This window comes from Onychomys torridus, chromosome 20 (assembly GCF_903995425.1).
Source record: "Onychomys torridus chromosome 20, mOncTor1.1, whole genome shotgun sequence".
Lineage (NCBI taxonomy): Eukaryota > Metazoa > Chordata > Mammalia > Rodentia > Cricetidae > Onychomys > Onychomys torridus.
Window position 1 is genome coordinate 35,876,136 of NC_050462.1, and position 27,200 is coordinate 35,903,335.

Below are 27,200 nucleotides of genomic sequence, written 5' to 3' on the forward strand. Positions count from 1 at the left end.
CGGACACCAAACGCCAAAATGGTTTCGTTTACTTCCCTAAAATATTTCTGTCGCATGGTTTCATATGTTTAGGGAAGACTAGAACATTCTAGTTTAGGTTATGAAACCCACTGGTAGTAGGACTCTAAGGCGGCCATTTATCTTTGCGTGCCAGTGTTATCTTTTGAAGAATAGCGATAACTCTACTTATTGTCTTTACACATCTCCAAAGGCCATGCGGGATTAAGTGAAATCGTGTGTGTGTGGACAGTCTGCAAAGCTGAACTGACACAAATTCATCCTCCACATTTGACTGGATGCAGCCATCACTGAACAACAAACACATCTGGGGGAGTCACAGTTCCTGAGACTCCCTTCGGCAAGAACACAATGCAAAGGGCGCCCCCTGCAGGTGCTTGGGTAGCAAACAGCATTAGAAGTGGTTTGAGTCTGGAATGAAGATCGCTGGAATTCCTTTGTCTCAGCTTTGTTTATGACTCTAAACACAGTCAAGGCCCCAGTAGAAGAGCTTGGCCCTAGCCAGCAGCTCTTAGGAAATTAATCTGTGCCTCTTCTGAAAGAGTTATTAAAATTGGGTCCAAAGGTATTTTTCAGCAGGGCCATGCAGGGTGGTATACGGATTCACAGCTATCCACTGCTGAAAGCTTGTTAGAAATGCATATTCTTGGACATCTCCAGCTCTTAAAATAAAAATTCTGGGGGTGGGCGTGGCTATCTATGTCTGTATAAGCTCCCCTTGTAGGTAGATGTGTGTGTGTGTGTGTGTGTGTGTGTGTGTGTGTGTGTGTGTGTGTATGCGTGAGCATACAGAAAGAAAGTTTGTGGCCAGAAATCCCCAAGAGCACATGAAAAGGAGCTGGTTCCCCGGATAGGCCTTTTCTAGCCTGATCTCTTGCCAGTCATACAGATGCTGCTGTCTTTGGTGTTGGCTTTCTACCACAGTGTGATTTGCAGGGGGAAAGCAGGAATCCTTGAGGATGAGGCCATCTCTATTCTTCCCAGAATGAAACAGAAATAATGTGCTTCTTTTCAAAAGGAGAAAATCCCAAAGCATCTTTGAAAGACAGACAAAGTAACTGTTCCTTCTGCTCACCATACAGCACCCCCAAACCAGCTCTAATTAAATATTTCAGAAAGGAAAGTGGAGCTGAAGAAAAGCATCGCCCACAACCTCAAAGGAACTCTACCCAGGAAGGCTCCCCAAAGCAAAGGCCTGGGAAATACATCTGTTGATTGGAGACGAGTCCATTTACACCACAGGCATGTTTCATATATTTCTAAAGCTGTTAGGTGGACAATGACTGGAGTCAGGCCACCATTCTCCCCGAAGAATTTGGACAAATGTGCTGTCCTGGACACCTCCCAGAGGCCAGAGTCTCTGGGGCAGTCCTCACACCTCCCCTTCTATCAAAGAGTAAAGCACTGATTTCCATTTGAGAAATGGTTCTTAGTCCACAAAACTAATTCTGATTTTCAAAGAGCGGCTCCCTCTCCCTGTGGCATAGCCAAGCATGCAACGCCTTTAATTATTAAACTTTCCTTCTTGTCTTTTATTCTGGAACTCAAGCTGTCATAACTATGGCCTTAGAGGCCACACTTGATTCTTGGGTGCAACGCAGTATCGACCCGTATGTATCGACCACACAGACATGGTCCCATCTAGAGTGTTGAGCGCAGCAAACGCTGGGCGAGCATTTCTAAAGCTACCTGAATTAAACAATAATGCCATCTCTTACATTTCTCTCTCCTCTCTCTCTCTCTCTCTCTCTCTCTCTCTCTCTCTCTCTCTCTCTCTCTCTCTTCCTTCCCCCCACAGTGTTAACCATTTCAGCGGACTGAGGAGTCTGCTTCCACTTTCACACCTGTGTTTTGGAACGAGCATGAACTAGCATCAGTGAGATGGTTTCGGCTTGGGTGTGACGATTGGAGTTACCATTGTTCTCACTATTTTTAGGGTAAGTTGGTGTCTCCTAGTGCGTTGCTACGGCAAGGTGTTCTCTTTCACCAAAAATAATAGCTGGAAGGAAGCTACTGTCTCTGAGGTACAATATGATTTTAAATATTAAAAATTGAGAAAAGTGTGTGTGTGTGTGTGTGTGTGTGTGTGTGTGTGTGTGCCCGCACATAGAGAAAGAAAATTTGTGGTCCCCTGCAAACCACACTGTGGTAGAAAGCCAACACCAAAGACAGCAGCATCTGCATGACTGGCGAGAGATCAGGCTAGAAAAGGTCTATCCTGGGAACCAGCTCCTTTTCATATTCAGACTAAATGTGAGTTTCTACAGCTTCCAAGCTCCCGAGCTCACCGAGCTCACCATATGAGCTCACGGGTGATCTTCCTGCTGGGATGAGGAGGTGTCGGTTAACAGAGTTGCCGGTTAGCGGAGTTCGGGTGAGCCAGGCTCCCTTCTTCTCTTGCCTACTGTGTGAACTTGCAGGGTACTGAGGGCACAGGCAGCCAGGAAAGGAGAAAGCCTGCTGCCAGGTAAATTTCTCCAAGAATGCGGGTGACTAGCAGAAGTAACTCAAGTGCTAATCACAGTTAGTCAAGGCTCAGACAGCACTGTCTTGCCCACTGGCCTACACCGTCTCATTCCTTTTGAAGTGTAAAAAAACAAAAACAAAAACAAAACACAAAAAACAAAAAAACAAAAAAAAACGGTGAGCAACCTGTTTTCTGGACTTGAATTCAAGACAGACTTGTTAGGATACCAATCCAGATGATACCACATGAGATGTCCAGGATGGCTCTGACCCCGGGGGATTGGGCAGACATCTCTGTGATTGGCTGCCTGTTTTTTTGCCTCCAAAGAGCCTCATTGGCCTATGGTTGTGTCGGAAACAGCCTGTGTATGAACAGCCAGATTTTCATGCAAATATTTTTCTCCACCTCTCTCATGACCTCCCCTCCAATAAAATTTTTAGGGGTAACTGAAGGGTTTTTAATAGCAGGTAGCTTATTAGTTTTAACTGACTAAAAGAATAACAGAGGATTCTTTGTTCCAAAACAGCTGGAAGCAGGCAAGAAGAAACATCACTTTCTTTAAGTGGGTAGATGCGTCCCCAGGGCCTTGGGTTGGTTGGTGGCTGTGATCGTGGGCATGCCCCCAGTGAATGATGCTCCCTACGGGATCTTCACTTCCTCCCTACATCACAGCACAGCCTCACTCACCCAAGGCTGCCATGCCTGTGGAACCTGTTGCCTCAGGCCCTGGCTCTCTCAGTGGTAGGCCAGTCTGGACTCTCAGCCGCAGCTGCAGCCCCTAGTGGCTTAACGTTCCTATGCCTGCCAAGACACCCATCCACAGCTGCAACCGTTCAGCAAATGTGTTGAGCTTTTACAGTGTGTGAGGCCGTGGCCCAGATATCCTGGGGTTAGCAATCACATTGGGACACAGGAAACCTTCGTGGTGCCTCCCTCCCTCCTCAGGCCTGGGTCAGAGGGAGCTGGGCTGCCGCGCAGACTCCATTATTTACGAGCTGAGTGATCCTGCACCAGTTGGCTTCCCAGACCTCTGTTCCTCTGACTATAGAGCATACTCATAGAGTGAAAATGCATCATCAATATAAAGTGGTATCATGTGTAGATGTTTCACCAGCACCTCCAACAGAGAGTCGCTGTCAGGGTTTCCCAACCTCAGTGCCATGGCGTTTGGGGAGGGAATGCTTCCAGTAGGCGTGTTGCCCTGTGCATTGTAAAGTATCACATAGCATCTGGGGTCTCTGCGCACGAGATGTCGAGGGTGTTGAATGACCCTCAAGAAACAAAACTGCCCTTGGTTGAGATCCACCGTATAAAAACTAACAGTTTCTGCTATTATCACCATCAACAGCAGCAGTTAGGAAAAAGTACACCTCACATATGTTGCAAATTCAAGGTCTTCCTGCAAGGGAGAAAAGAATACACGGTCCGGAAAACCAGAGAGCTAAACTTACCCGTACAATGATCCTTTCAGACTTGTGAGCAGCCAACAGGTAGAGCTGGCCTTGGTTAGCAGCATATAGTCCGACCACCAACATGAAGTATCTAATTCAGAAAGAGCAGATGGGTGGGGGCGCATCAAAGAATGTAGACGAAATTTGTGCAATGAAATAGCATCCGACATGTCGTTCATAGGGAGCTCAGCTAGATGGGTTCGCTTACATTGCAGACTGCTTCCCCTTCCTATCTCAGCAGCACCCCAGTGAAATGGAAGAGGAAGCGGCTGGCTTGCTACTATCCAGGGGTGTCTGGGAGCAGCCTCCCTGGGGAGAGCTCCTAGGGCTGGACTTGCCCAGGCCTCACTCTGGTGCACCTCTGAAGTACTGTTTACAAACACAGGACAGAGCCACCAGGGTCCCTGTGTCCACAACCATCTTAGTCACATGTCTGAGGTCTTAAATGAAGGTCTTAGAGGATATGCCCATCATACGAGCACCTTCCTGACCTGCTCCAGTCATCTTCCACCTTAACTGTCCTCAGGCCTTGACTGTAGCTGAAGACTTGAACCTCCCTCCAACCGCTCCCAAAGCGATTCTCATCACTGGTACTTAAGCATCTTCCTCACACGGACCATCAGTGAGACCATCTTAAGATCTGACTATTTCCTAAAGGTCAGTGCAAAAGCTCTCTGAAGTTTGTCTTCCCAGGGCCGGAGAGATGGCTCATTGGTTAAGAACACGTGTTCTTCTTACAGAGGACCCAGATTCAGTTCCCGGCACCCACATGGTGATTTACAACCATCCATAACTACGGTTACAGTGCCAACACCCTCTTCTGACCCCCACGGGCAATAGGCATGCATATGGTGCACATATATACATGCAGGCACTCAGGCACATAAAATAAATTTTGAAGGAAAAAAAAAAAAAACGTTCTGGGCCACGCCCTCTCTGTTCATGCCAGTGTTTCAACCTATGAAAAGGATCAAAGAGAGGCTGGGGGTACACACATCCAGAGCTGACTGTGGATCTCAGGCAGGGGAACTGCGAGACACTCTCCTCTGCTGGGAAACAGAAGTCTTTCTTGTGGGCACCGGGGCTCGGAGGGGTGGGGATGGGGGTGGGGGGTTATCCTGAACATGGCAGTTCCTATGGCAGGGATCCTAACTCCCAAGGCACTCAGAACACAGTGGCACTCTAGTCTTTCCAGGTTCTAGACAAGAAGAATTCTCCCCTTGAACAAAATCAATATTAATAATGATGGCTTCCATTGTTGTTATGGACTCCCATGGAGGACTCAGAAGGTGGCATGAATTGGGCTAAGCAGTTAGTGACGCCATTTCTTCAGATCCCCTAAAATGTACTGGAGTAAGTATTGTTCTCACATTGTTTTATAGATTGGGAAATGAACTAAAGATGAGGCCAGTAGCATCCGGGGTAGTGTGCCCATAGACAGAAATTAATTTCAGACAAGTTAAGTCACACGCCTGAGGTCACTGATCTGGCAAATAACAGTGTCACGCCCAAACTCAGCCCCACCCAACAGCACAGTGTCTGTCCTGGGACTCTCCCATTTGAGCCCACATCAGCCCAGAAGGTTTGTGAAGCTACAGCTGGCTGAGCCCACTTGCCAACACCTGAGTCAACAGATCCTGGTGAGGCTTGAGAGCTTGTATTTCCAAATGTGCCCAGGTAGCTGCCATCTCTACCAGAGAGGCCTCAAGGAGCCAGGTGTACATTATTAAGGAACTTTTCCTCATCTTTTCTTCTTTCCTTTTTTATTTTTTCCCTTTTCTTTTCCTTTTGTTTTTGGAGAGAAGGTCTTACTACATAGTTCAGGTTAGCCTTGAACTCAAGATCCCCCTGCCTCTGCCTCCCGAGTGCTGAGATTATAGGCATATGCCAATCTGCCTGGCTTTTTTTCCCTACTCTTTCTTTAAAAAAAGATGGGGGGAGGGGAGTTTCACGTCCAGCACACAGGCTTGCTAAGTACAGTCAGTCCTCAACCTAAGAGCAAGGAGCAGAACACATAGTCACCCATCTAGAGAACCAGAAATGGGAATTGCAGGCGGGGGGGGGGGGGGGGGGATGATGGGATGGGAGAACATGTTAATAATGATGTCTGGGTCCATGAGATACGTTAATAAACCAAGTCTGAAAAGGGAGGAGATCTATGAAGCAGGTTGGGTAGCTCAGCAGATGGGGTGGGGGGCACTGAGGGCCACTTCCTGGCTAAGTGATGTGTCTGGCGATTCTCGTTCACAGTGACCCAGGTACCTCTGGTCGGGGTTTGGCTTCCCCTTCTTTCTCATGTTGTTGACTGTGGTTTCGCTGAAGTGTAACCGTCCCAGCGTCACTGTGGTAACCTGGTCAGTCAGGAGGTCAATTCTAAAACAAACCACGGAAGTGTGAAGAGACGTAAAAGAACGCAGCGCTGGATCACATCTAGTCTCCCGAGACCATCTGTGTTTGGTCCCGTGTCCTCACCACACTGCAGAGGCACAATGCTCTAGGGTTGTCACTTAGATAGGGATCCAGAGCACAGGGAGGAGTGTCCACCATGGAAGGTCACAGAAGGACTCCTTGCTAACAGAAGCCATGCTTCAGGTTTTGGACCCAAGGACCATGCAATCAAATCTGTACCAACTGGTTTCTGTCGCCTCCACAGCAGGAGGCGAGATGCTCTCACCTGTATTGCTACCCTGTTGCTACAGCACCCCACTCCTCACAAGCGACCTCTTTGGGTTCTTCCAGAACTCTGGCTTCTCCTTCAAGTAGGTGACCTCCCACAGCCTAGCAACAGGAGGCAGCATCCTTCCAAGAAAAGCCATGCAGCCTGCCCAAGCACGGGAGCACCCACTGCGCTGCATGCCCCCGTCCTGCCCCATGCGCCAGATCACATGCTTGCATGCCTGCCTGGGCTCCACAGCAGTTTGTATGAGTGGCTCTGTCCAAGGTCTAGAAGCGTCCTGCCTCAAATGCACTCGACTGCAGTCTAAGCTGCCTCAGCTGCATCCTGTCCAAATAAGCCAGGGAACAGATGCCGCCTCACGCCGTGCTAGAGAGAGGACTCTAACTGGTTACTTCATTACTGCTGTGGATACTACCAAGGTGCAAGCTCTCACGCCAGCAACTGTCAAGGTCACCGTAAAATCCGTGGGGAAATGAACTGTATGCACGCATGTAAAAATATTGTTAGCAAGTTCATCAGCTATCAAAGCTTCTAAGGAGAATGGTGAGTTTTTACATGGACCTTTTCATAAAGGTATTTTGTTTTGTTTTGTTTTGCAATAATCTCAAAGCCTTATTTTTATAGATAAACATGTGTTTACAATACTAGCGTCCTATTACTAACTTAGATCTATTATGGGTTCTGTTGTAAATAGAAAAAAACAAATAATAATACTAGCCACCTTCCCCAACCTTCACCAAGACACTCAGAAAAGAAATTCTTACTTAACAGGATCAAAAGTCTTTTTGCTTCTATCTGCTTGGGACTGTTCGATAGCAACCACTTGATTGGTGGCTTCCACCTGTGTGGGAAGACAAACAGTAAACCAATTACTTAATCAGTCAACTTTCTAAAAATTAATGTGCATTAGTAGAAAATGTTCAGATACTTAGAACCTTTGCCAGGGTACCAGGCTAGACTGGGGGGAAGGGACCTAAATTCTAAAAAAGACACGTTAGACCAGATAGTGGGCACTGTCTATCAGCAGCATGTCACTGATGGCAAAAGAGAGATGCCTTCAGAATTAAATGATGGAATACAGAGTGAGCTATTTAAAGACCGAGCTATCAGAAGCAAAAAATGAATAAAAATAAAAATAAACTAAACAAGAGCAAGGCAGCTCAAAGGATATATCCATCCATTCATCATCCATTCATCCATCCATTCATCATCCATCCATCTATCCATTCATTCAAACATCCATTCACTCATCCATCCATCCATTCATTCATTCATTCATTCAGCCATCCATTCACTCACGATTTAGTGAGCACCTACTATGCACCAGGCACCACTCTAAGCATTACAGATAAGTGAACAAGGCAGTCAATCCTCTTATTACTGCCCTTTCCTTTCTAAAAGAAAAAAAGTGAGTAAAATTGAAAATGGACCAGATTAATGCACTTGGATGCACACACAGAAATACAGTGAATTCCAATAATATGTATGATTAATGCATGTTGGTAGGTATAATGTAAAAGTGAATAAAATTAATAAAAATCACCAGGCCTGGTGGTACAAGCCTGTAATGGCAGGTACTTGAGAAGCCGAGGCCACATCATCACATTCATACCTGTCTTAATGAAATTAAGAACAGTGTGGGCGACTTGGTGAAATCCCATCTCAGAATAAGAAATGAAAAAGAAGTCTGGGAATAGAGTTCAGTTAGTGCTCACCCAGCATGTCTGAGGCCATTGATTGCTCCCTATTAACATACACATACCCATGAGTGCGCGCGCACACACACACACACACACACACACACACACACGTTGGTTCTGGCAGAGTTTAAGTTCTAATATAGAGCAATGGCGTGGCACATCAGTAATACATGAGATGGTGTTTCTTCTACAGCCGCTACACACCCTATTCCACAAACACTGCCAGCACAATGCTCCCATACACTGCATGTGGGCTTCACACTGGGACAGTCTTTCTAGACAGCAAAGAGGCAACTGACATCCAATCCCCTCCTGGGATCCTCCGGCATCCACGGAGGCACATACATGTTTGGTGAAGTTTTGCTAAGGACTCTACAAGACAGAAATGAAACTTCCAATAATAAAGCCCTTAATAGTATGTGTCCTTAGCACACAAAACCGTGTTGGCTTTGTTAACGGGATCCCAAGAAGTCTGCACTACCACAGACTTTCATAACGAAACGTCAACAGGATCCCATTCATTACAACAAGAGGGAAATTAGTCCACTGGCTGCTGGACCTCAACTGGGAACATTCCATCTCTTCACACATTTCTATTATGGACCAACATTTTTGCAGTGGACACATTATTTCCATACTCATAAAACCACGTTTGACGGCTGTTGCTTGTCTGCGTATGTCTGTATTAGATTTTTGCTGCTGATTCATTTTAAGAGTTCAGTTGGAAACAAAGGGGGTTGGTAGGTACAGGATCCAGCTACATTTTAGAGGACACCATACCCAAGATGAGGTTCACCATTAGGATGAAATCTATGAGTGCTGGACGCCACTCCTCCTCAGGGGCTGGATAGGAGATATTTTGGCCACTCTCAAACCACACTATGTGCATATTAGAAGAAACACAGTTGAGCTGTTGATGACTGCCAAAAGTGAGGCATCATATTCAGACTGACCAAGTTGACTGACCCCCAGAAATGACCGCTATTACCTTTAAGTCACTAATATCTGCGATAGGGATCATGTAGTATGGATAAAGTGAGTCTGCCATTACTATCCTAGATGAATTCTGTTTCCCTGTGTTAAACTACATTAAAGGGGCGCTGACTAAATAACAATTCTTCAGCTTTTGAAGTAAGTTGGAGGACGCTCTGAGAACTGGGTTAAGACTGAATCCACTCCCTATGGTCACACACCAGCCATCAACACGAAAATGGTTGAGAGCAAACGCACTCAGATGAGACTTTGACAATTTACACACTGGAAACTAAAAGCCACATGTGGAGGCCATGTGGTGCTGAGGTTGGGGCTCACATCTGAGGAAGCGGCAGGTTCTACTTCCTGTATCTTGGACCTTTATTCACCACACTGGGGGAAGCACAAGCCGCCTCCCTGAGACATCCATGCAGAGAAGAGCTGATGCCTTCCTCCCTCCTGGCTCCAGGCGACAGGAAGCCTGGATGTGACTGGCACGTCAGAAACCGCACAGGGGCCTTCTTCTCTGGCTGACAGCAGGAGAGGGGTGAGCTGTGACAGCCACACCTGACCAGGTGGCAGCTTTGTGGTCTGAATAAATTACAGCTGTTATTTTTACATCACTGAGGTCTGAGGTTAGGAGTATGAGGTAATAGGTAACCAGAACACTTAAGAAATGCTGTTTGAAGCAAATTGAATTAATAAAAGACCTACCTTAATTCCAAAAGCTTTCAAGTAAAACATTTCTATTGGCTGTAGGCCCGTTTGGGTTTTAACAAACTTCGGACTTCCCCAGACTTGGATATGGATAGTTATCTGGAAGTGGTTCTTCTTTTGACAAACAAAAGCTTCATCTACTGGCGAGAAAGTGAACCCTTTGTCTGTCACCACTTGAAAACCCACATCAGGCCTGAAAAGAGAGGGATCGTGAAACCAATTGCATGGTGTTTACATTTTCATTGATGGTATCAGGAGTATAAGCAGCCCGCTGTGCAGAGAGCTCACTGGGCAAAGTCCCCCTTGCTACATTTAATCAATCCACTTCCTGCATTTCTACTGCAGAAATGAAAATAACATTTTTGAAGCACACTGGCCTTTTTAAAATCTTATAAGGAAGCAGTACAGATTTTGCCAAATGGAACCATTGTTTCCCCGGAATTCTCCTTGATACTTACTAAACTTTTAATCTGGCTGCACACCACACATGGGAAAGGGGGAGGCTGGAGCCTCAGCAATCACATCACTCACAGTTATCTAGGGTACAACTAATGTCCTCCCTTTAAAAGAAACTCCTAACTGTCACAGGCCCCTTAGCCACTCTGCTGAAGGAATGTTCAGCCCACTGATGGTTCTGTGATGAAAGCAGACTGCTCAGAAGAGCTAGGGGCAACGCTAAACCACGTTATCCCGAGTCAGTCATTGTACTGACTGGAGACACGTTCTCCCCTAGAAGAGTCTCCTTTCCCATGGGTCCTTCCAATCTGGTAACAGCACTGAAAACAAGGATTTCCTCTGCAGAAAAGAGAGGAATAGACGCCGAGTGGCTAGTCAGAATTTTTGCTGTATTTAATATTTCCAATAGTAATGCTCTATGTATAATGGGATTAATACAAATATTTTAAGTGTTAATAAATGGGGGGGGGGGGGCGAAGAGATGGCTCAGCAGCCAGGAGTGTGCACAGCTCTTCCAGCGGACCTGAGTTCGGTTCCCGGCACCCACTCTGGGCAACTCACACCCACCTAAACCTCCAGCTCCAAGAGAATTCAACCCCCCTGTCCTCCATAGGCACCTGCACTCATGTGTACATACCCCCATGTAGACATATAATTAACAAAGTCAACCTTTTAAAAAATATTAATAAAATGGATGCATTGGATGCTAATATCACTAACTAGACACAAAAATGTAGAAGCTGTGAACTTCCTTGGTGAGCTTTTCCTGTCCATGTTGCTGATGTGGAGCATGGTTTTTAATTCATCAAGGCTTCTAAAAAGGGACTTTGTGCTCAGGAAAAAAGTTCCTCCTCAGAGCCAGTAGTGAGAGTGAGCGCACAGGGGTGCCCACTGATCTCTTGTGGGGCTACCTGCCTCCTGAGGTCCCTGTGATAGTGGCAGCTAATATCACATAAGCACAGAGCTTCAAACTTTTGCCCTAACGCCCAAACCAGAAACTGTTAGCAGGTATCTCGGGACAGGAATGTCCCCGTCCTTTCCGAGTTGAGTACCTGCCAATGGACAGTGTTCCTGCATCACTGAGTGCCTTCAAGTAACCAATTGAAGGTCTGGCAATCTCAGTGCTCACCAGCAGCAAAGGAAAAACCATTGACAAAGAATTTGAGGAAGACTAGGTGCCTTCTTCTGTCTAGGAACTTGAGATTGACTCTGGTTTCCACAGTCAGTCTACTAACGCGCTTCTTAAACTGTGGGTCATAACCCCACACAGGGCCCACAAAACTGAATGGGCAAAATTTCAGTGCCAAAGAAATTAGTAACAGTAACAGGTTTGTGGCCACACAGTGGCCAACAGCTAATTAAAATCAAATGTGCAATGAATACATGTTTCTGGCTGCGTTTGCTCATGTCATGTCATGTTGTATGACATCGCTGCACCCTCAGTTCTGAACACACACAGGCACGTTGTAGCATGTACACCATCGCACCACACAAGGCCGGTGATGGCTGCCTGAAACACGGCTCACATTCCAAACAACTGGATGTTATGGGGTGTAGTGTTTCTACTGTCTGTACAAATATCTTTGTTCTTACAAAAAGGAAAACGCTTGATTACAGAAAACAGAGACTTTTTAATATTTTCTTACCATAATTATTCAGCAGGTAAGGATAAAATTAGTATCTTTGGACTAGATTGTGTTTGAATATTTGATTTGAAAAACTGCTGTTTGAGTTGCCAACTTGAGTTTCATTTAAAAAAAAAATAATTAAATGAATTTTGGCTTAGAGTTTGGATAGAATTGCCAAATCTCTGAAGTAGTTTTAAATACACCTTTCATAATGTTATACTATATATTTCTGTGAATCAGTGTTCTCAGCATTAATAATAAAATCAAAACATCTATAAACTCTGAAAAACATTGAAGGTATTCCATGTCTTACAGTATAAAATATGAGCCAAGATTTAATTCTTTATGTAAAAATTAACACACACCCATCTTGTTAGTAGAAAATTGTTTTTCTAAAAATATTGAAATTATGTTTCAACCAAAGAACTGTTTTTCAAATATTTTGTGTACCTATCTTACATACCTTCCCAAGGTTGTATAAAAATTACTCAGGAGAAGGGGCTGTGAGTGGGAAACCCAAGACTAAAGACTAGATGGATGAAGTTATGCTGACTTATGGGTAATAATAACTGGGTGAGAAAGAAAACTTTTACGGTGTTTCACACCTCACTGTCAATAACTCTGAAAGAGGCAGGCTTACAGCGCATACAAGAATCCAACTGGAGCCGAGCGGCAGTAAGCAGACATGGAAGGACCCCCAAGAACTAAACAGGGTTATGCTGAACTGCGACAGTTTCTGACTGAAAATCCGTCTCCTTGCTGCAGAAGGTAACTCTTCTTTTGACATCGGAAATGACCCAGAAAGCCAACTGAACTCGCTTTGCAAACTCTCTTTGGTAGTTCACGCTTGAAACACTCAGGGAAAGGCAGGTTAATAAATGTTAATCCCCTACCTCACTGCTTTCAGGTAATCTAGGGAAACAAGATTTTCGTAACAAATTAAACGTATTTACCTATAAACAAGTAAATGATTTTCTGTCTCAGTGACTTGAATAGTCAAATCAAGAGAACTTGAACAATCATCTCAGTGAATGTTACCTTTTGTGTGTGTGTGTGTTTCTTCAGAATGATGCCTAAGTATTCAAAATAAACCTGCCTCTGTACCTTCGAGTCGATTCCATCTGGGGTCTCCTTTTTTTTCCAGATCAGGGGAGCACAGTCAGACTGTTGAAATAGGCCAGTGTGTGTGTGTGTGTGTGTGTGTGTGTGTGTGTCTGTGTGTCTGTGTGTGTCTGTGTGTGTATGTCTGTGTGTGTATATGACTGTGTGACTATGTGTGTATGTGTGTGTATAAGTGTCTTGTGTGTGTGTCTGGGTGTGTGAATGTGTATGTGAGTGTCTCGTGTGTGAGTGTCTGTGTCTATGTGTCTGTGAGTGAGTGTGTATGTGTGTGAGTGTCTGTGAGGGAGTATGTGTGTCTGTGTCTGAGTGTCTTATGTGTGAGTGTGTGTGTGTGTATGAATGTGTGTGTATGTGACTTTGTGTCTTGTGTGTGTGACTGTGTGTGAGTGTGTGCATGAGTGAGTGTGTATGTATATGATTTTGTGTGTGTATGACTGTGTATGTGTGTGAGTGTGTGTGTGTGTGTGTGTGTGTGTGTGTGTGTGTGTGTGTGGTCTGTCTGTTAGTGCAGGCTCTAAGTGCCAGCCCATGTGAAGGTCAGAGAACAACTTTCAGGATTTGGTTCTCTCCTGCCATCTTGTGGGACCCAGGGATGGAACTCAGGACTGCCCTCGGATGCTTCTCCCCACTAAGCCACGAGGAAACAGGGTTTAAAAGTCTCTTCTGTGAGAGAGAGAAAACACTTGCCTTTTAAAAGCTGACTCAGACGCATGGAGACAGGAAGGTTTACTAAAACACATACCTGCCTGTGACAGTTTCGTACTTCATACAGAACATTCTCTCCAAAAGGTAATCAAGGGAGGCTGACACAGAAGCAAGGCCCAGCAGCCTCCCTGTGTTTTCTAATCACACGCAGAAACCCAGGCACAGTTGTGGCATTTCAATGAAATCAGCTTCCTTCTGCTACCTATTAAACACAACCCCCCAAATCTTTCTGAACCCTTGGGCTTGACTTCGAGAAAAAAAAAAAAAAAAACATTTATTCCTGTAGCTTACCCTGGATCAGGGTTCCAGAGATAAGCTTTGATATATTTGAGTTTAGAAAACACCAGAAAGACCCTTAAGTATACTGCCTACGGTGTCTCATCTCATGTTACATTTATTCCTTGAAAAGTCATGCTTCGGTCAGAGCATGTTGCCTTTGAGCACGACAACACTGGTTCCCGGCACAGATCTTAGGAGTAGTCACTTGGCAACCAACTTAGTGCGCCCCAAGTAGTTTATGGTATTTATAAATTTACTGCAAAGCTAGGTGCTAGTTTTTCCCAGTGTTTCCTTTTGGCTTTCTATTTTATTTTTTAATGTTTATTTTGGATGCACATGTGGAGGTCAGAGGACAACTTGTAGGACTCAGTTTTCTCTTCTACCCTGTGAGTTCCAGGGATTGAACTCTGGTCAACAAATGTGACAGCAAGCACCCTTTCCCGCTCAGCCATCTGGCTAGCCCCCCAGCTTTTCCTTTTAAACTGGGCCTCTTATCCTAGGAAGAGTTCCTCTCCTGCCGACATTGAGTGGGGAGTTGGAACTACAAGCCTGGGTTCTTGAAAGCCAGGAGCCTTCATCCCAATGATTTTTTTATTTAAGATGTAAACTATAAGAGGTAGGGACAGACACTTTCTCAGGGATAGCACCTAAGCCCAAATATATCGATTAAGCGCTAAGATTCAGCACTGCTCCCACACCTGACACAGAATCTCCGGTCCATCCCAAGGCATTGCTAAGACCACTTACAGTTTCTCATAATGACTGTTTAATAAGCTATGCCAAGGAACGCTTCGGTATGGCTGCCACTTCAGAGCAGGAGAGCACTGGTCCACGGGCATCCCATTGTTTCCCTCTCTGACATGGTCCTGCACTTCAATGCCGTGTGTCCGACTTGTCACTGCAAAAACAAACCAACAGATGGGTTAGATGATCCCTACCAGGATGTTCCCCTAAGACTCATGGGTAGCTGCATGGAGCTGGGGAGAGGGTTGTGTGTAAAGTAGAAGCTACTGAATGCTGGGAGGCAAGAGGTGTGCTGCGGACCCAGAGACATAAGAAAAGCCTTTTTGGGTCAGTGAGCTCCAAGAAGGGTCACTGGACACCTGTGGGATCCTACTTCCTATATAGCTTGTCACTTGCTGTATGTCTGGTCCTAGTGAAGTCCATGCCCAACCCCAGAAGGGTAGTTACCCAGAGTTTATTCAAGATACAGCATTAACTACTTGCATCCAGGGTGTCCAAGTGACCTCATCCAATGTAAGCACAGTAGATCTCAGCACTTTGAGTAATGAAATGACCAAGATGCCTTCTCTTTCCCACAAGGTTTGAGCCTCTGAGATACATTCTCAAGAGCAGCTAGTACCATTGGGAAGAGGAGATAAAGCCCATCTGGAGATGAAGCCAGCATTGAGTCAGTGGAGATATAACAATGTTGGCACTCAGTCCTGATATGACTTGAATTCTGGGCCCAATCCTAAACTCCTGTGTCAAAGGAGCCAACAGATCTGGTTGGTTTTATGTTTGGTTTGGGTTTTGGTGGTTGGGTTGGGAGAGTATTTGCTTGTGTGTGTGTGTGTGTGTGTGTGTGTGTGTGTGTGTGTGTGTGTGTGTGTGTTTAAGGCCACTTAATGATTTTGGTTTTCAGCTTTACTAATTTCAGTCAACATCCTAATTTGGTACAGATCTTTGTAGCACCAAGAGTCTGGGGCTCCCAGTGATTTAAAAGATGCACAACAGAGAAAAATGTAGATTCTTCAAACTGGTGCTAGAAAAACGAGATATCTGCATGTAGAGGAACAAACTAGAATTTAGTCTCTCACCCCAAATGGGTCAAGGGTCTTATACTCTAAAATCGCTAAAGGGAAAATACAGTCACAGATAAGGACTTTCTCAATAGGATGAGGCCAGCATGGAGTTAAATGGGACCTCATGGGGTTAAAAGGCTTCTGAATAGCAAAGGGAACAATGTGAATGGAGAGATAGCTCACAGAATGGAAGAAAATATTTGCTAGACACACATCTGACAGAGAATTAATACCCAGAACATACACAGAACTCAAGAAACCAAGTGAGAAAACTAACGACTTAATTTAAAAATTGGGCTAAGAAACTGAATGGAGAATTTACAAAAGAAAAAATACAAATGACCAATAAATATGTTTTTTAACATTTATTTATTTTATTTTATGTGGATGAGTGTTATGCCAGAGAGAGAGAGAGAGAGAGAGAGAGAGAGTTAGTTCCTTGTGCACAGAAGAGGACATCAGACTCCCTGGAACTGGAGTTACACATGGTTGGGAATCACCATGTGAGGCCAGATCCTCTTAACTGCTAAGCCGTCTTCCCCAAAAGATGTTTTTAAAAGTGCCAGCACCCTTAGCTATCAGGAAAACGAGAGTTAAACCAACTCTGAGACTCTTCTCAAGACAACAGATGACAAGAAATTCTGGGAGGTTTGTAGAGAAGGGGAAACACTTATTTACTGTCTGATGATGAGAAAATGCACTGGTACAGCTGGCATGTAAATCAGCCCAGAGTCATGAAAAACCAAAATGTGAATACAGTATGATCAACTGAACCATCCCTAGGCATGTACCCAAAGAGCTCTATAGCCTACCACAGAGAGACTTGCACATGCATGCTTATTTCTCCTCTGTAGCACAATAGCAAGGAGGTGAAATCAGCCTTGGTGTTCATCAACTGGCATATGGATAATGAAAATGTGGCCCATATACAGAGCGGAGTTCTAGTCAGTAGTAAATAAAAAATGAAAACGTTAAAGGAAGATGGATGGGACTAGAATATACCATATAAAGAGAATTAACCCAGATTCAGAAAGATGAATGTCACAAGCTTGCTTTCATACGAAGACCCTATTTTCTAATTTTTACACATGCGTATTTGTGTGCACCGTGGAGGGTGCAGAGGAAGTGGAACTGGAAAAGGTCCTATGAGAGAGGGGAATGGAGCTTCAGGGATGGTAGCAGAACTCACACGATACAAAAGCAGAAGATGAGGCTGGGGTGAAAAGGTTTAAGGGGGTAGGGCCAAGGGCCAATCAAAACTAGGGATGTGTAAAAGGCTGTAAAGAAACAGGGGCACCAGCTTATTTTCAAAGGGGACTGGAGAGATGGCTCAGTGGTTAAAAGAGTGCATACTTCTCCAGAGAACCTAAGTTAGGTTCCCAGCACTCATGTCAAGCAGCGTATAACCATCTGAAACTCCAGTTCCAAGGCATCTGACGCTCTCTTCTGGCCCCTGTGGGCACCTACACTCATGGTCACATACACACACCTACATACAATTAAAAATTTTATATATGTGACCACGGAGATGCATACATAGTCACAGTGACAAGAATAAATAACTGCTGCCTGCTCAGCTGTAAATGAGATATCCATATCACCTCCTCCAAGGCTCAGGGGACACTACGGAAGAGAGGAAAGAAGGAACATCAGGCCAGAGGATGGGTAGAATATTGCAGAACCCTGCGTTCTGGGTATGGCATGGCCATTGCTCTCTTGAGCTCATAGCAACTGTGATTATCTGAACAAGACTGGGGACATCAATCTCCTGTCCTGGAGTGGGACGTAGCTCACAAAAACTCATATGCAATTAGTGGTTGGTAGGGGAGGGTGAGACATTTTCTTCAGCGTTGTAACTCTTGGTAAGATGTCTGTATTTTAAACACTAACGAAAAATCATTGGGTCATCAAAAATAAATAAATAAATAAGGACAGAGAAGCAGAAAGAGGGCCGGTTGGTGAGAGGACAGGGACCAGCAGGTTGTGGGACATCCTGCCTGACATCAGGAATGAGATGGCGGGCCTTGGTAAGATCAGGCGTGGCTGTCAGCAGTGACATGGGGCGGAACATCAGCATCTACAGAATGTGCCACCAGCCGGTAGCTTGGGGGATGTAAGAGAAAGGGTCTATGTTTTCCTTTAACTCATCTAATTCTCAGTTCCTTATCCTCCCATAAAACAGAGTGGCTTCAAGTTGCTTTGCATCCCAAACGTCACAGAAAATGTACTTTCTTGGGATGGTGGCATCAAACGTCTACTAACAAAGAGCATGATCTGGGGCTGTTGTTAGAATTCTCATCCAAGCCTGTCCTGGCTTTGTATCACACTGTCACTCCTAAAGCAGAAACATCCAGGAAAAAGGTGACGCTCTCCCAGCTTCAGTGGAACCACCGAATGCTTCCCCCTGTGTTCCCGAAGTGACTCAGCGAGGCCCTGTCTGCTCAGTGTCTGCCACTGTGAGCATTTAAACAGAACTGCCTGTGGTATCGTTAGAGTCTGTTATTCCTGCAAAGCTTGGGGAATACTCCCGATCCTGAAGTGACTCTATCTGGTGTCTTGACTGGAGGCCAACTAACTTGGCTTCTACTCACTCACATGTGGGAATAAGGTCAGTGGACCCAGGTGGACCCAAAGACCAACTCTTCCAGCCTTCATGGCAAGAGAATGTCAGAGGAAGTTCAGTGCCTACTACATGGGAGTTACCATTAAAGGTAGAGGCATTTCCTGCCTTTCCCCATTAAAATATAAAGGAGTCTCAGTGGCCATGCTGGGGTGGGTTAGTCCCAGCTTCCCAGGGAGTTGCTAAGTGGCTGGTGAGGTACTGGAGACACCAAGCACACTCCGAAATTCCAGGCATAGGCCCAAGGTCGATGCTGGGATCCATTTTTTTTTTAAGACAGGGTTTCTCTCTGTGGCCCTGGCTGTTCTGGAACTCACTCTGTAGACCAGGCTGGCCTCGAACTCAGCAATTCACCTGCCTCTGTCTCCTGAGTGTTGAGATTAATGGCATGCACCACCACTACCTGGCAACTGAGATTAATTCCTTTTTTTTCTTAATTTCTTTTCTTTGCCTTATTACTTCTAATAACCAGCCCTTGGTGCATTGTGCACCCTGAGGACTGCCCCAGAGCTGGCTTTTCATCATCTCCTGAAGTCACCTCCGAGGTGAGAAGCCCCTCTTTCAAATAGAGGTCTTTGAAGTTTAGTTGACATTAGTACACTTTTTAAACTTCTTTATATGTAAGTCTACTGTATAACCACCATCAGCTCAAGCAATAGGATTAGCCTTCTTGGAGATACACACACATCCCTTCTGATAACCGCCACTGTCTTGCAGTCTGACAACACAGAGAAATTTATAGAGATGGGGTAGCAGGGATGGGGATGTTGCCCAGTGGTAGAGTGCTTACATGAACAAGATGCAGGTCCCAGCACCAGCATCAGAAAGTAAGAAATGGAGCAGGAAAAGAGAGGCATAGAGAGGAGAGGGAGAGAGAACATAATATAGTAATATCGGTGTTGGCATCTTTTGCCCACCATTATGTTTATGTTCGACTCTTACTGATGCAAATGGCAATCTTTGTTTTCATTGCCATATCATTCACTATTGTATAACCAGCCACTGACAACAATCTGAAATATGAGTGGTGGAATGATGGACATTCTGAGTCGCCTGTCTTTCGGTAGGTGGGTGTTTACATTTCTGTTAGGTCTATGCCTGGGTGTTGTATCCGTGGCTAACAGAACATGTTTGAGGATGTGCCACCAAATGCCTCTCATCTGGTAGTGAGACAAGGATCCTAAATCTCAGGAACAAGTGTTGACACCGGGGTTCAAAGTCCTGAAATAACGTGCTTAGTGTCACAGCTGTTACAAGGAAAACACACATGTAAACTTCCTTCTTCCCTTCACGTTATCTGAGCATCTCTAGAGAACACATAAGACACTGAGGGCAGCAGTGAACCCAAATTCCACTAGAGAGAGTTGGTGGCTTGTATCTAATGTCTTTTGAAATACCCTGTAGACCTCACTCTGAAAGACTCTCAGGTGAGCAAAGCAGAAGTCACGATACTTGCTTGATAATTAAGGGAAGCCATGCTAGGAGAATCCCCGACTGCTGAAGAGCTAAAACAGGTCTGTCTCCACCCTATAGGGCATGTTCAGCCATTGTACTGTGATCATGCCTTTAGGGCTGAAAACCCTGTCATGTTTGGGGTTCACAATACAGGAGAGCCAGGGCTGGAGGAAAGGTTCAGTGATTGAAGAGAGAGGACCTGAGCTAGGTTCCTAGCACTCACAAGGTGGCTTTAAACCATCCATAACTCCAGTTTCAGGGCAACCAACACCCTCTTCTAACCTCCACAGGCACCAGACATTGCATACGCAGGTTCAGGCCAAATGCTTCATACATACAATACTATATATGTGAAGCAAAGGAACCCTCTCTTAATTCAGGCAGGTGGAGTCAAGAGTCAAGGAACTGGAACCAGTACACCTGTAGTGTTCTCTCTCTCTCTCTCTCTCTCTCTCTCTCTCTCTCTCTCTCTCTCCCTCCCTCCCTCCCTCCCTCCCACTTTATCTCTCTCTGTCCCTTCCTCTCTCTCTCCCTCTTTCTCTGTAATATTCTACATCTGTTCCCACCAACTCAGCCGTTCTACATTTCAAGCTCTATAAATGGTGCCTTGGAAGTCTTGCCCAGTGTGTACTGTTGGAAGAAGGCCATCAGCTATGATGGAGAGTCTTCACTGTAGATCTGACGGGATTCGGAATCACCATGGAAACACACCTCTGAAGGTGTCTATAAGAACATTCCTCAAAACACCCAACTGAACAGGGAGAACCTGCCCTGTATGTGGTGGCAGGATCCTATGGGCTGTGTTCCATGACTGAATAAAAAGCAAAGAAAAAAGGGGAAGAAGGGCTGAGGACCAGTATTCATGTTGACTGCTTCCTGACCATGGATATGATATGACCACAAGCCTTGGGCGTGTGTTGTCATGAATTCCCCATGATGATGGAGGATACCCTCAAACTGTGAGCCAAAATAAACTGCCTTTGACTTTCATTACGCAGCCTTCGTCCGGCATTCCGAAACGACACGAGAATAGAACTAATATATTAGCAAAGCCTTGTTGGTTGATGTAGACTATTTTTCCTCATTAAAAACTAAAATTAAAATCTGCAGTCCAGTCCTACCCTTTGATGACAACCAGTGCAGGCTTCTTCTTCCTGCCAAGTGTTGTAAGGGTCCATGGTCTCTGAGGTCCCAAATCAAACAGCACAAGACGTATAGCAAAACGGCACAGCTAAGTCATTTATGTTTCTTTTTCTTTTCTTTTCTTTTCTTTTCTTTTGTGTCCTGGAAATTGCTTGTTTTTCATTCTCAAACAGGCATCTGGAACCAATTACCTCTAGCCAGCTTTTCAGTGACCTTTAAAGAGGACTTAAGGGATCCAGGAGTTCCTACCTGCTGGGACATTTCAGCTGCTCTTCAGAGCTTCCTCTGAAGAAGGTGAAAAAAAAATCAATGTCCACTCTAAGACAGTGGCAGAAAACCATCACAGGATGAAGCTTTAACTCTGGAATGGCCAAGACTAATTGAGCAGCAACCTGGCCCTTTGAGGAAACTCCTGGAAGACCTGAGTGGCTTGCTAGGCATCACCCAGGCAGCTGGGATGTCCACAGGACAGTGGACAGATGTCCTTCAGTTGGCTGGCAATGTGATCAGTGTATATGTTCTAGCTGTGGGCTGAATGCCAGGATCCCTGAAGAAACTAGGGTGACCTTGCACAGAAAGGTAGACAGAGGGTTCTACATCCAAAAGCAGGGCTTTTACAAGCATTCTGTGCACCAGTGGTTGGGGGAAAAGGTCTAATGCTAGTGTTCCGGATCGATAAGAAAGGAAACAAGGCAGGAAGGGGTCAAGGCTCAGCTCATACAGAATGTCCAGTGCAATTCTAACATTAGCACTCCCAGGATGACCACCACATGTGGCACCTGACTGAGAAGGTGATGTCATTATCCACAGAAGCAAACAACAAAGCCATGTACACACATGCTGAAGCCAGTTGTCTCTGGAAGGGTCCTCTCCCACCACGGGGTTATTTAAGTCAAAGACAGCAACCCCAGCTGGTAGGAAGCAAGAGGTACCTCTTTTCAGAGTATGGATCATGAGAGTTTGGGGACGTGAAGAGGAGGGGGGACCTAGAGGAGATCCTGGGCTTCTCACAAAACTGACTCCTGCAGACAGAATATGGATTTATACACTGAATTTGGGGCACTGTTCACACTGCATGCATTTGAATGTTTACAGTAGCAAGTAGAATTGGCCTGGAGTATTATCCCTTTTCCTAAAAATTCTAACCGTCCCCCTTCAGATTCCAAAAGACCAAGCTATTCCCAACTCCACCACTTTAAGCTCAAAACAGATGTGCTACTGGTTACATAAGAAAGATAAGTAGGAGGCTGACCACTTTCGCCATTGGGTGGTTTTGTTTGTTTTTTCAAGTTTATGTGTGTGGTGTGCATGTGTGTATACATATCAACATGTGTGCTGATACATGTGTTGTATGTGTACATGTGGAGGCCTGAGGTTGGTCTGAGGAATGTTCTGCCATTGCTTCCCACCTCCCTCGCTGAGGTGGGGTCTCTCAGTGGAACCAGAGCTTGACCATATGGATGTCCTGACTGGTCAGCTTGCTGCTGGGATCAACTGTCTTCACATTTGGAGCCCTGGAGTTACAGGCTAGCTGCTACAGCCGTCTGGCATTTCTGTGCATTCTGGGGATCTGAACTCAGGTCCTCGTGCGTGCAGTGTGAACCCCAAGTGCTCTAAGTCATCTCCCCGGCCTGACATCGGATGTTGTTAATGAAATACTTCTGAAATAATTTTACAAACTCTCAAGCTCTACGAGGAAGAATCCAATATGATACGAGGGATGGGTACACTCAACTTGCCCCCCACCACCGCTCAGATCCCAGCTCAGACTCACTGAGCCAAACCTGCATTTTACTGAGATCCCGAGTTAGCCTGTAATAAAGTGACAGAGGGTCGTGAGGAAATGGGCCTCTGTATGTACCACACGCCCAGGCTTGGAGCCTGCGTCCTCCGAGACACGTTCCTCCTGAAATACAAAGACTAGCATTTTACCTGCGTGGCAGAGAGACAACAACTGTCCCTGGGGGTGCTTGTGAGGCTGAGCTACATGAAAGCTACATCAAGAGGGTGGAAGACAGTCCTGGAGCCCACTGTGGCTCCTCTATGGGAATAGACATCGCTGTGCGGGCTGCAGAGAGGCAGGTCGAAAGCCTCCACACCACAGCCAAGGCTTTCACGTCTTGGCTTTGTCACACAGCCCTGCTTGCTCACTTGGACTGAAGTGGTGGGCCCACACGCGGCCGTCCCCGGAGTCCTCTCGGATCTGCGCATGCCTTCTCTTCTTTGTCGGAGGCAACGAGGCTCTAAAGTCAAGAAGCCGAAAGGTTGATTAGCACCTTGGCTCCTTGCATGAAAACAAACTGAATTTCCCAGATCTTTGCTCTCTGGTTTCCTTAGTCTGATCCCAATTCTTTCAGGCTTTTTTTTTTGGGGGGGGGGGGGACGCTACTATTCTGAAATTGAGTCTTCCTATATCCAAAACAATCTAAGACCCACCTGCCTGAAAGATAAACTGGCCATAGTTTCAAAGCGGGGAAGATCCAGACTGAGCATTCAGGTGAGTACATTTTAGATCTGAGAATTCTCTCCTCGTGGGACTTCGACACAGTCACCAGTGGCCCTGGCTTTTCAGAGAAGGGGGAAGAGAGGCCAGAGAAAGAGGAGCAAAGAGAAGAGGACTTGATTGATAGTTATCTGAGAACTAACTCAAACTGCCCTGAGCCCCTCGGCGGGAGGAGGCAGCGTAAGAAAGCAGTGCTTCGACTGGCCACCTGGAGTTGTTCTACACATTTCCTGACATTCTGACTTTCTGTGGGACGAGGGGACCTCGAGTGGAGGGGGATTTCTGATGCAAACTGTCTAAGCCAAGAGCATCAGGGACATCAGGGCCCCATCGTGGTCCTGTGTGCGTCTCCACACTGCCACCTGCTGGTCAGGCTGCCGCGGTCCCTCCTGGGCGCTCCAGCTGTGGATGCTGAGGTGGGCTCCTACTTAAATATCCTATCCTTTACCCAGGAACGTGGTACAGAGGCTGCTGACGGTAAGGGCAACTCATGCCCGGATGGGAAGGCCCGGTGTGGTGGCGGGAGATGGCGGGGTGTCTGGAGTCCAGATAGCCGTTGTGAAAGCTGCCGTGGGTTTGGCTGGGCAGGCTCTGCGGTGGGTGCTCAGGCAGCACCCCGGGGGTGGTGGTGGTGGTGGAGTGGGGGAAGGTGGCGGGCATCCTCCCTGCTGCAGGGGTCCCGCAGCATGCGCCTGCGGGGAAGACAGGAGTGACAGGTGCCTCTCAGTCACACCACCCCGTCTGGAGCCAACCGTGCAAAGGTGCTATGTGGATGGATGGACGTACTCACCTTTGACCTGTGGAGGAGAACGTGGGTCCGACGCAGAATAGGGCGGGGTGTCGGGGAGCTGCCGTTGCCTGGGGATTAGAAAAAAACACTGCTTTTTTTGTTTTTGCTCTCTTTCATCCTGTTATAGTCTGCAATGGGAGCGGCCCTCTGTGTACAGCATCACAGGGGTGGGGGGCTGAACTCCTCCAGGTGAGTGGCTGGACTTTGAGTCCCAGCTCTTCACCTCGCCAGGCCTCCGCCCCGGGCCCCTACACAATGTCATTCACGACCACACACTCTTCACAGTGTTGGGAGAATTGGGGAAGCCACCACCAAGCCTGTACTGTAATGCTTTAGTGTTCAAAGGAGCGCAAAATGCTGTCAGGGAAGCGAGCAGAGGTCTTCCGTCCCCGTAAGTGTGGGGCATCCCAAGCTCTTGGAAGGAACTCAAGGGTTCTGCAAAAGGAATTCCGGTAAAATGCAAAGACTGGAAAAGTTTGTTTGCATCATTCACTGTTTGGGGGTGTCGGAGAGGGAGAATGAAGAAGCAGTGGGGTTGGGGTACAATGACACGTGTATGTGAGAATGATGTGATTGATGGCCGTTCCTTTGTATGCAAATTTTAAAAAGCAATTTTTAAATATAAAAGTTAAAAAAAAAACCTTTTTAGTCCCAAATTGGTTCTTTTAAAATTTATTAATAAGGAAGAGTGAATATTTATCTTTATCAGTGTAAAGGAATACAGAGGCATAAAACCCAAAAGGTTTAGAGTACCTGGACTCAGCCCACAACAGACTGCATTTCAATAACACAGTGGCGGATGAGACTGGGTGATGGGACTGAATTAACAGAGACTGTCTGGGTATGGAAGAGGGGGCGTCAGGGCACACCAAGGAAAAATCCTGTGAAACAAAGCTCAAAACACAGCTCAGGACTCTAACATCACCTGAAGCTTCAAACCCAGAAGTCTGGACATAGAATCGGATGGAGGAATAAGGAACAACTGGACCCTGAGGTCAGTCCCCACTCACCACTCCACAGTTGGAGGAGGTTGTTTTCTGGGAAAACAGAGCCAGGGAGACTGTGGTACAGGGTGACCAGGCACACTCAAGACAGCGGGGATGAACACGGAAGGGTTCACTGCAAACTAAATACTGAGACTGGGAACACATCTCTGCTGTGGATATCGCTCTGTATAAATAAAATGCTGATTGGCCAGTAGCCAGGCAGGAAGGATAGGTGGGACAAGAGGGAAGAGAATTCTGGGAGGTAGAAGGCTGGGTCAGAGAGACACTGCCAGCCACCGCCATGACAAGCGAGATGTAAGGTACTGGCAAGCCACGAGCCATGTGGCAACTTATAGACTAACAGAAATGGGTTAATTTAAGATATAAGAACTAGATAGCAAGAAGCCTGCCACAGCCATACAGTTTGTAAGCAATATAAGTTTCTACATGTTTACTTGGTTGGGTCTGAGCATCTATGGGCCTGGCCGGGGAGAGAGATTTGTCCTGACTGTGGGCCAGGCAGGAAAACTCCAACTACACATCTCGGTGTGGAGAGCTCGCTTAGCATGTGGCGGGCACTGGGCTCTATCCTCAACCCTCCAAAGGAAAGGAAATGTGAACACTAAACTGTAAGACCCTTCTCCGGTTCTGCTTTGCACACATCTCAGCAGGTTTAACACAAATAAGGAATTGGAATAGTACTAAAGGAACACTGAACGTGTTTGAGGATAAGGAGGGGGCACAATCTTAGAATAATTTGTGATTAAAAAAAAATTATGTATATGTATGTATGAGTGCATGTATGTGTGCATGTATGTACATATGTATGTATGTATGTATGTATGCATGAGTGTATATATGTATGTATATATATGTATGAGTGTGCATGTATGTATGTATGTGTGTGTGTGTGTGTGTAGGCCAGAAGAAGGTGTCAGATTCCTTGGAACTAGAGTTACAGGTAGCTGCTGTGAACTGCCAGGTATACATGCTGGGACAGGAACTTGCGCCCTCAGATGGCCACTGAGCCATCCCTCTGCTACCCTGTCCCCCGTTTTAGTCATTTTAATTGGAACTCAATGGCCATCCCTAGCTGATCACTCTGCAATGAAGTCCACCTTTGAACAAGACAGCTTGCGTGCAAGACTCTCACAGAACAATGAAACAGCGCATACGGCCAGAAAGCCTGTGACATTAAAACCAGAGCAGCCACTGGATCAGGACTGCAGCAGAGTCGTCAACAGCTTTCCCGCCTCTAAATGGTAAACTCCTGTCTGACCCGGTCCTCCAGTCAGTTGGTGGGAGCTTTAAGCTGTGGGAGGGCATGACTACCCAGGGATGCTGGGAAGTGGACAAGAGCACGGGATTCTGGAGAGCCAGAGACTTAGTGGATGGCAATGGCTGGCACTGACTGTCTATTTACAGCTCTTAGGTGACCAAAGATGAACCACAGAGCAACTAAAACCCCAATACAAATTCAGCCTTTTGGGCCTGAAGAACCAGAAAAGAGATTGTGGAGCAAAGACGCATGTTGAAAACTTAATGGGGAATCTTGGGAAAGAGAGAAGAAACCCCAGAGTCAGTGCATAACTGCTCACATCTCCTGCTGGTCACTAGGCTGTTGCTTGGTGTAGTGGGGAACTGAAATGTGAACCAGTCCTCAAGAGAGTGTCTACACCAGCTGCTGTCTGAGCAGAATAAACACC

The 27,200-nt window shown here is 46.0% G+C and overlaps 1 protein-coding gene across 1 annotated transcript in view; it reads right to left on the reverse strand.

The window, feature by feature from the left end:
- Myrfl (myelin regulatory factor like) overlaps positions 1-27,200 on the reverse strand; it is a 112,593-nt gene that overhangs the window by 49,518 nt on the left and 35,875 nt on the right. Inside the window, exons 6-13 of the mRNA XM_036169411.1 lie at positions 24,509-24,576; positions 24,167-24,410; positions 23,367-23,458; positions 14,940-15,090; positions 10,000-10,195; positions 7,378-7,454; positions 6,199-6,309; positions 3,937-4,027 (exon numbers count right to left, since the gene is read on the reverse strand). Of these exons, the coding sequence (XP_036025304.1) occupies positions 3,937-4,027; positions 6,199-6,309; positions 7,378-7,454; positions 10,000-10,195; positions 14,940-15,090; positions 23,367-23,458; positions 24,167-24,410; positions 24,509-24,576 (1,030 nt within the window). The remainder of the gene's footprint in view (positions 1-3,936; positions 4,028-6,198; positions 6,310-7,377; positions 7,455-9,999; positions 10,196-14,939; positions 15,091-23,366; positions 23,459-24,166; positions 24,411-24,508; positions 24,577-27,200) is intronic.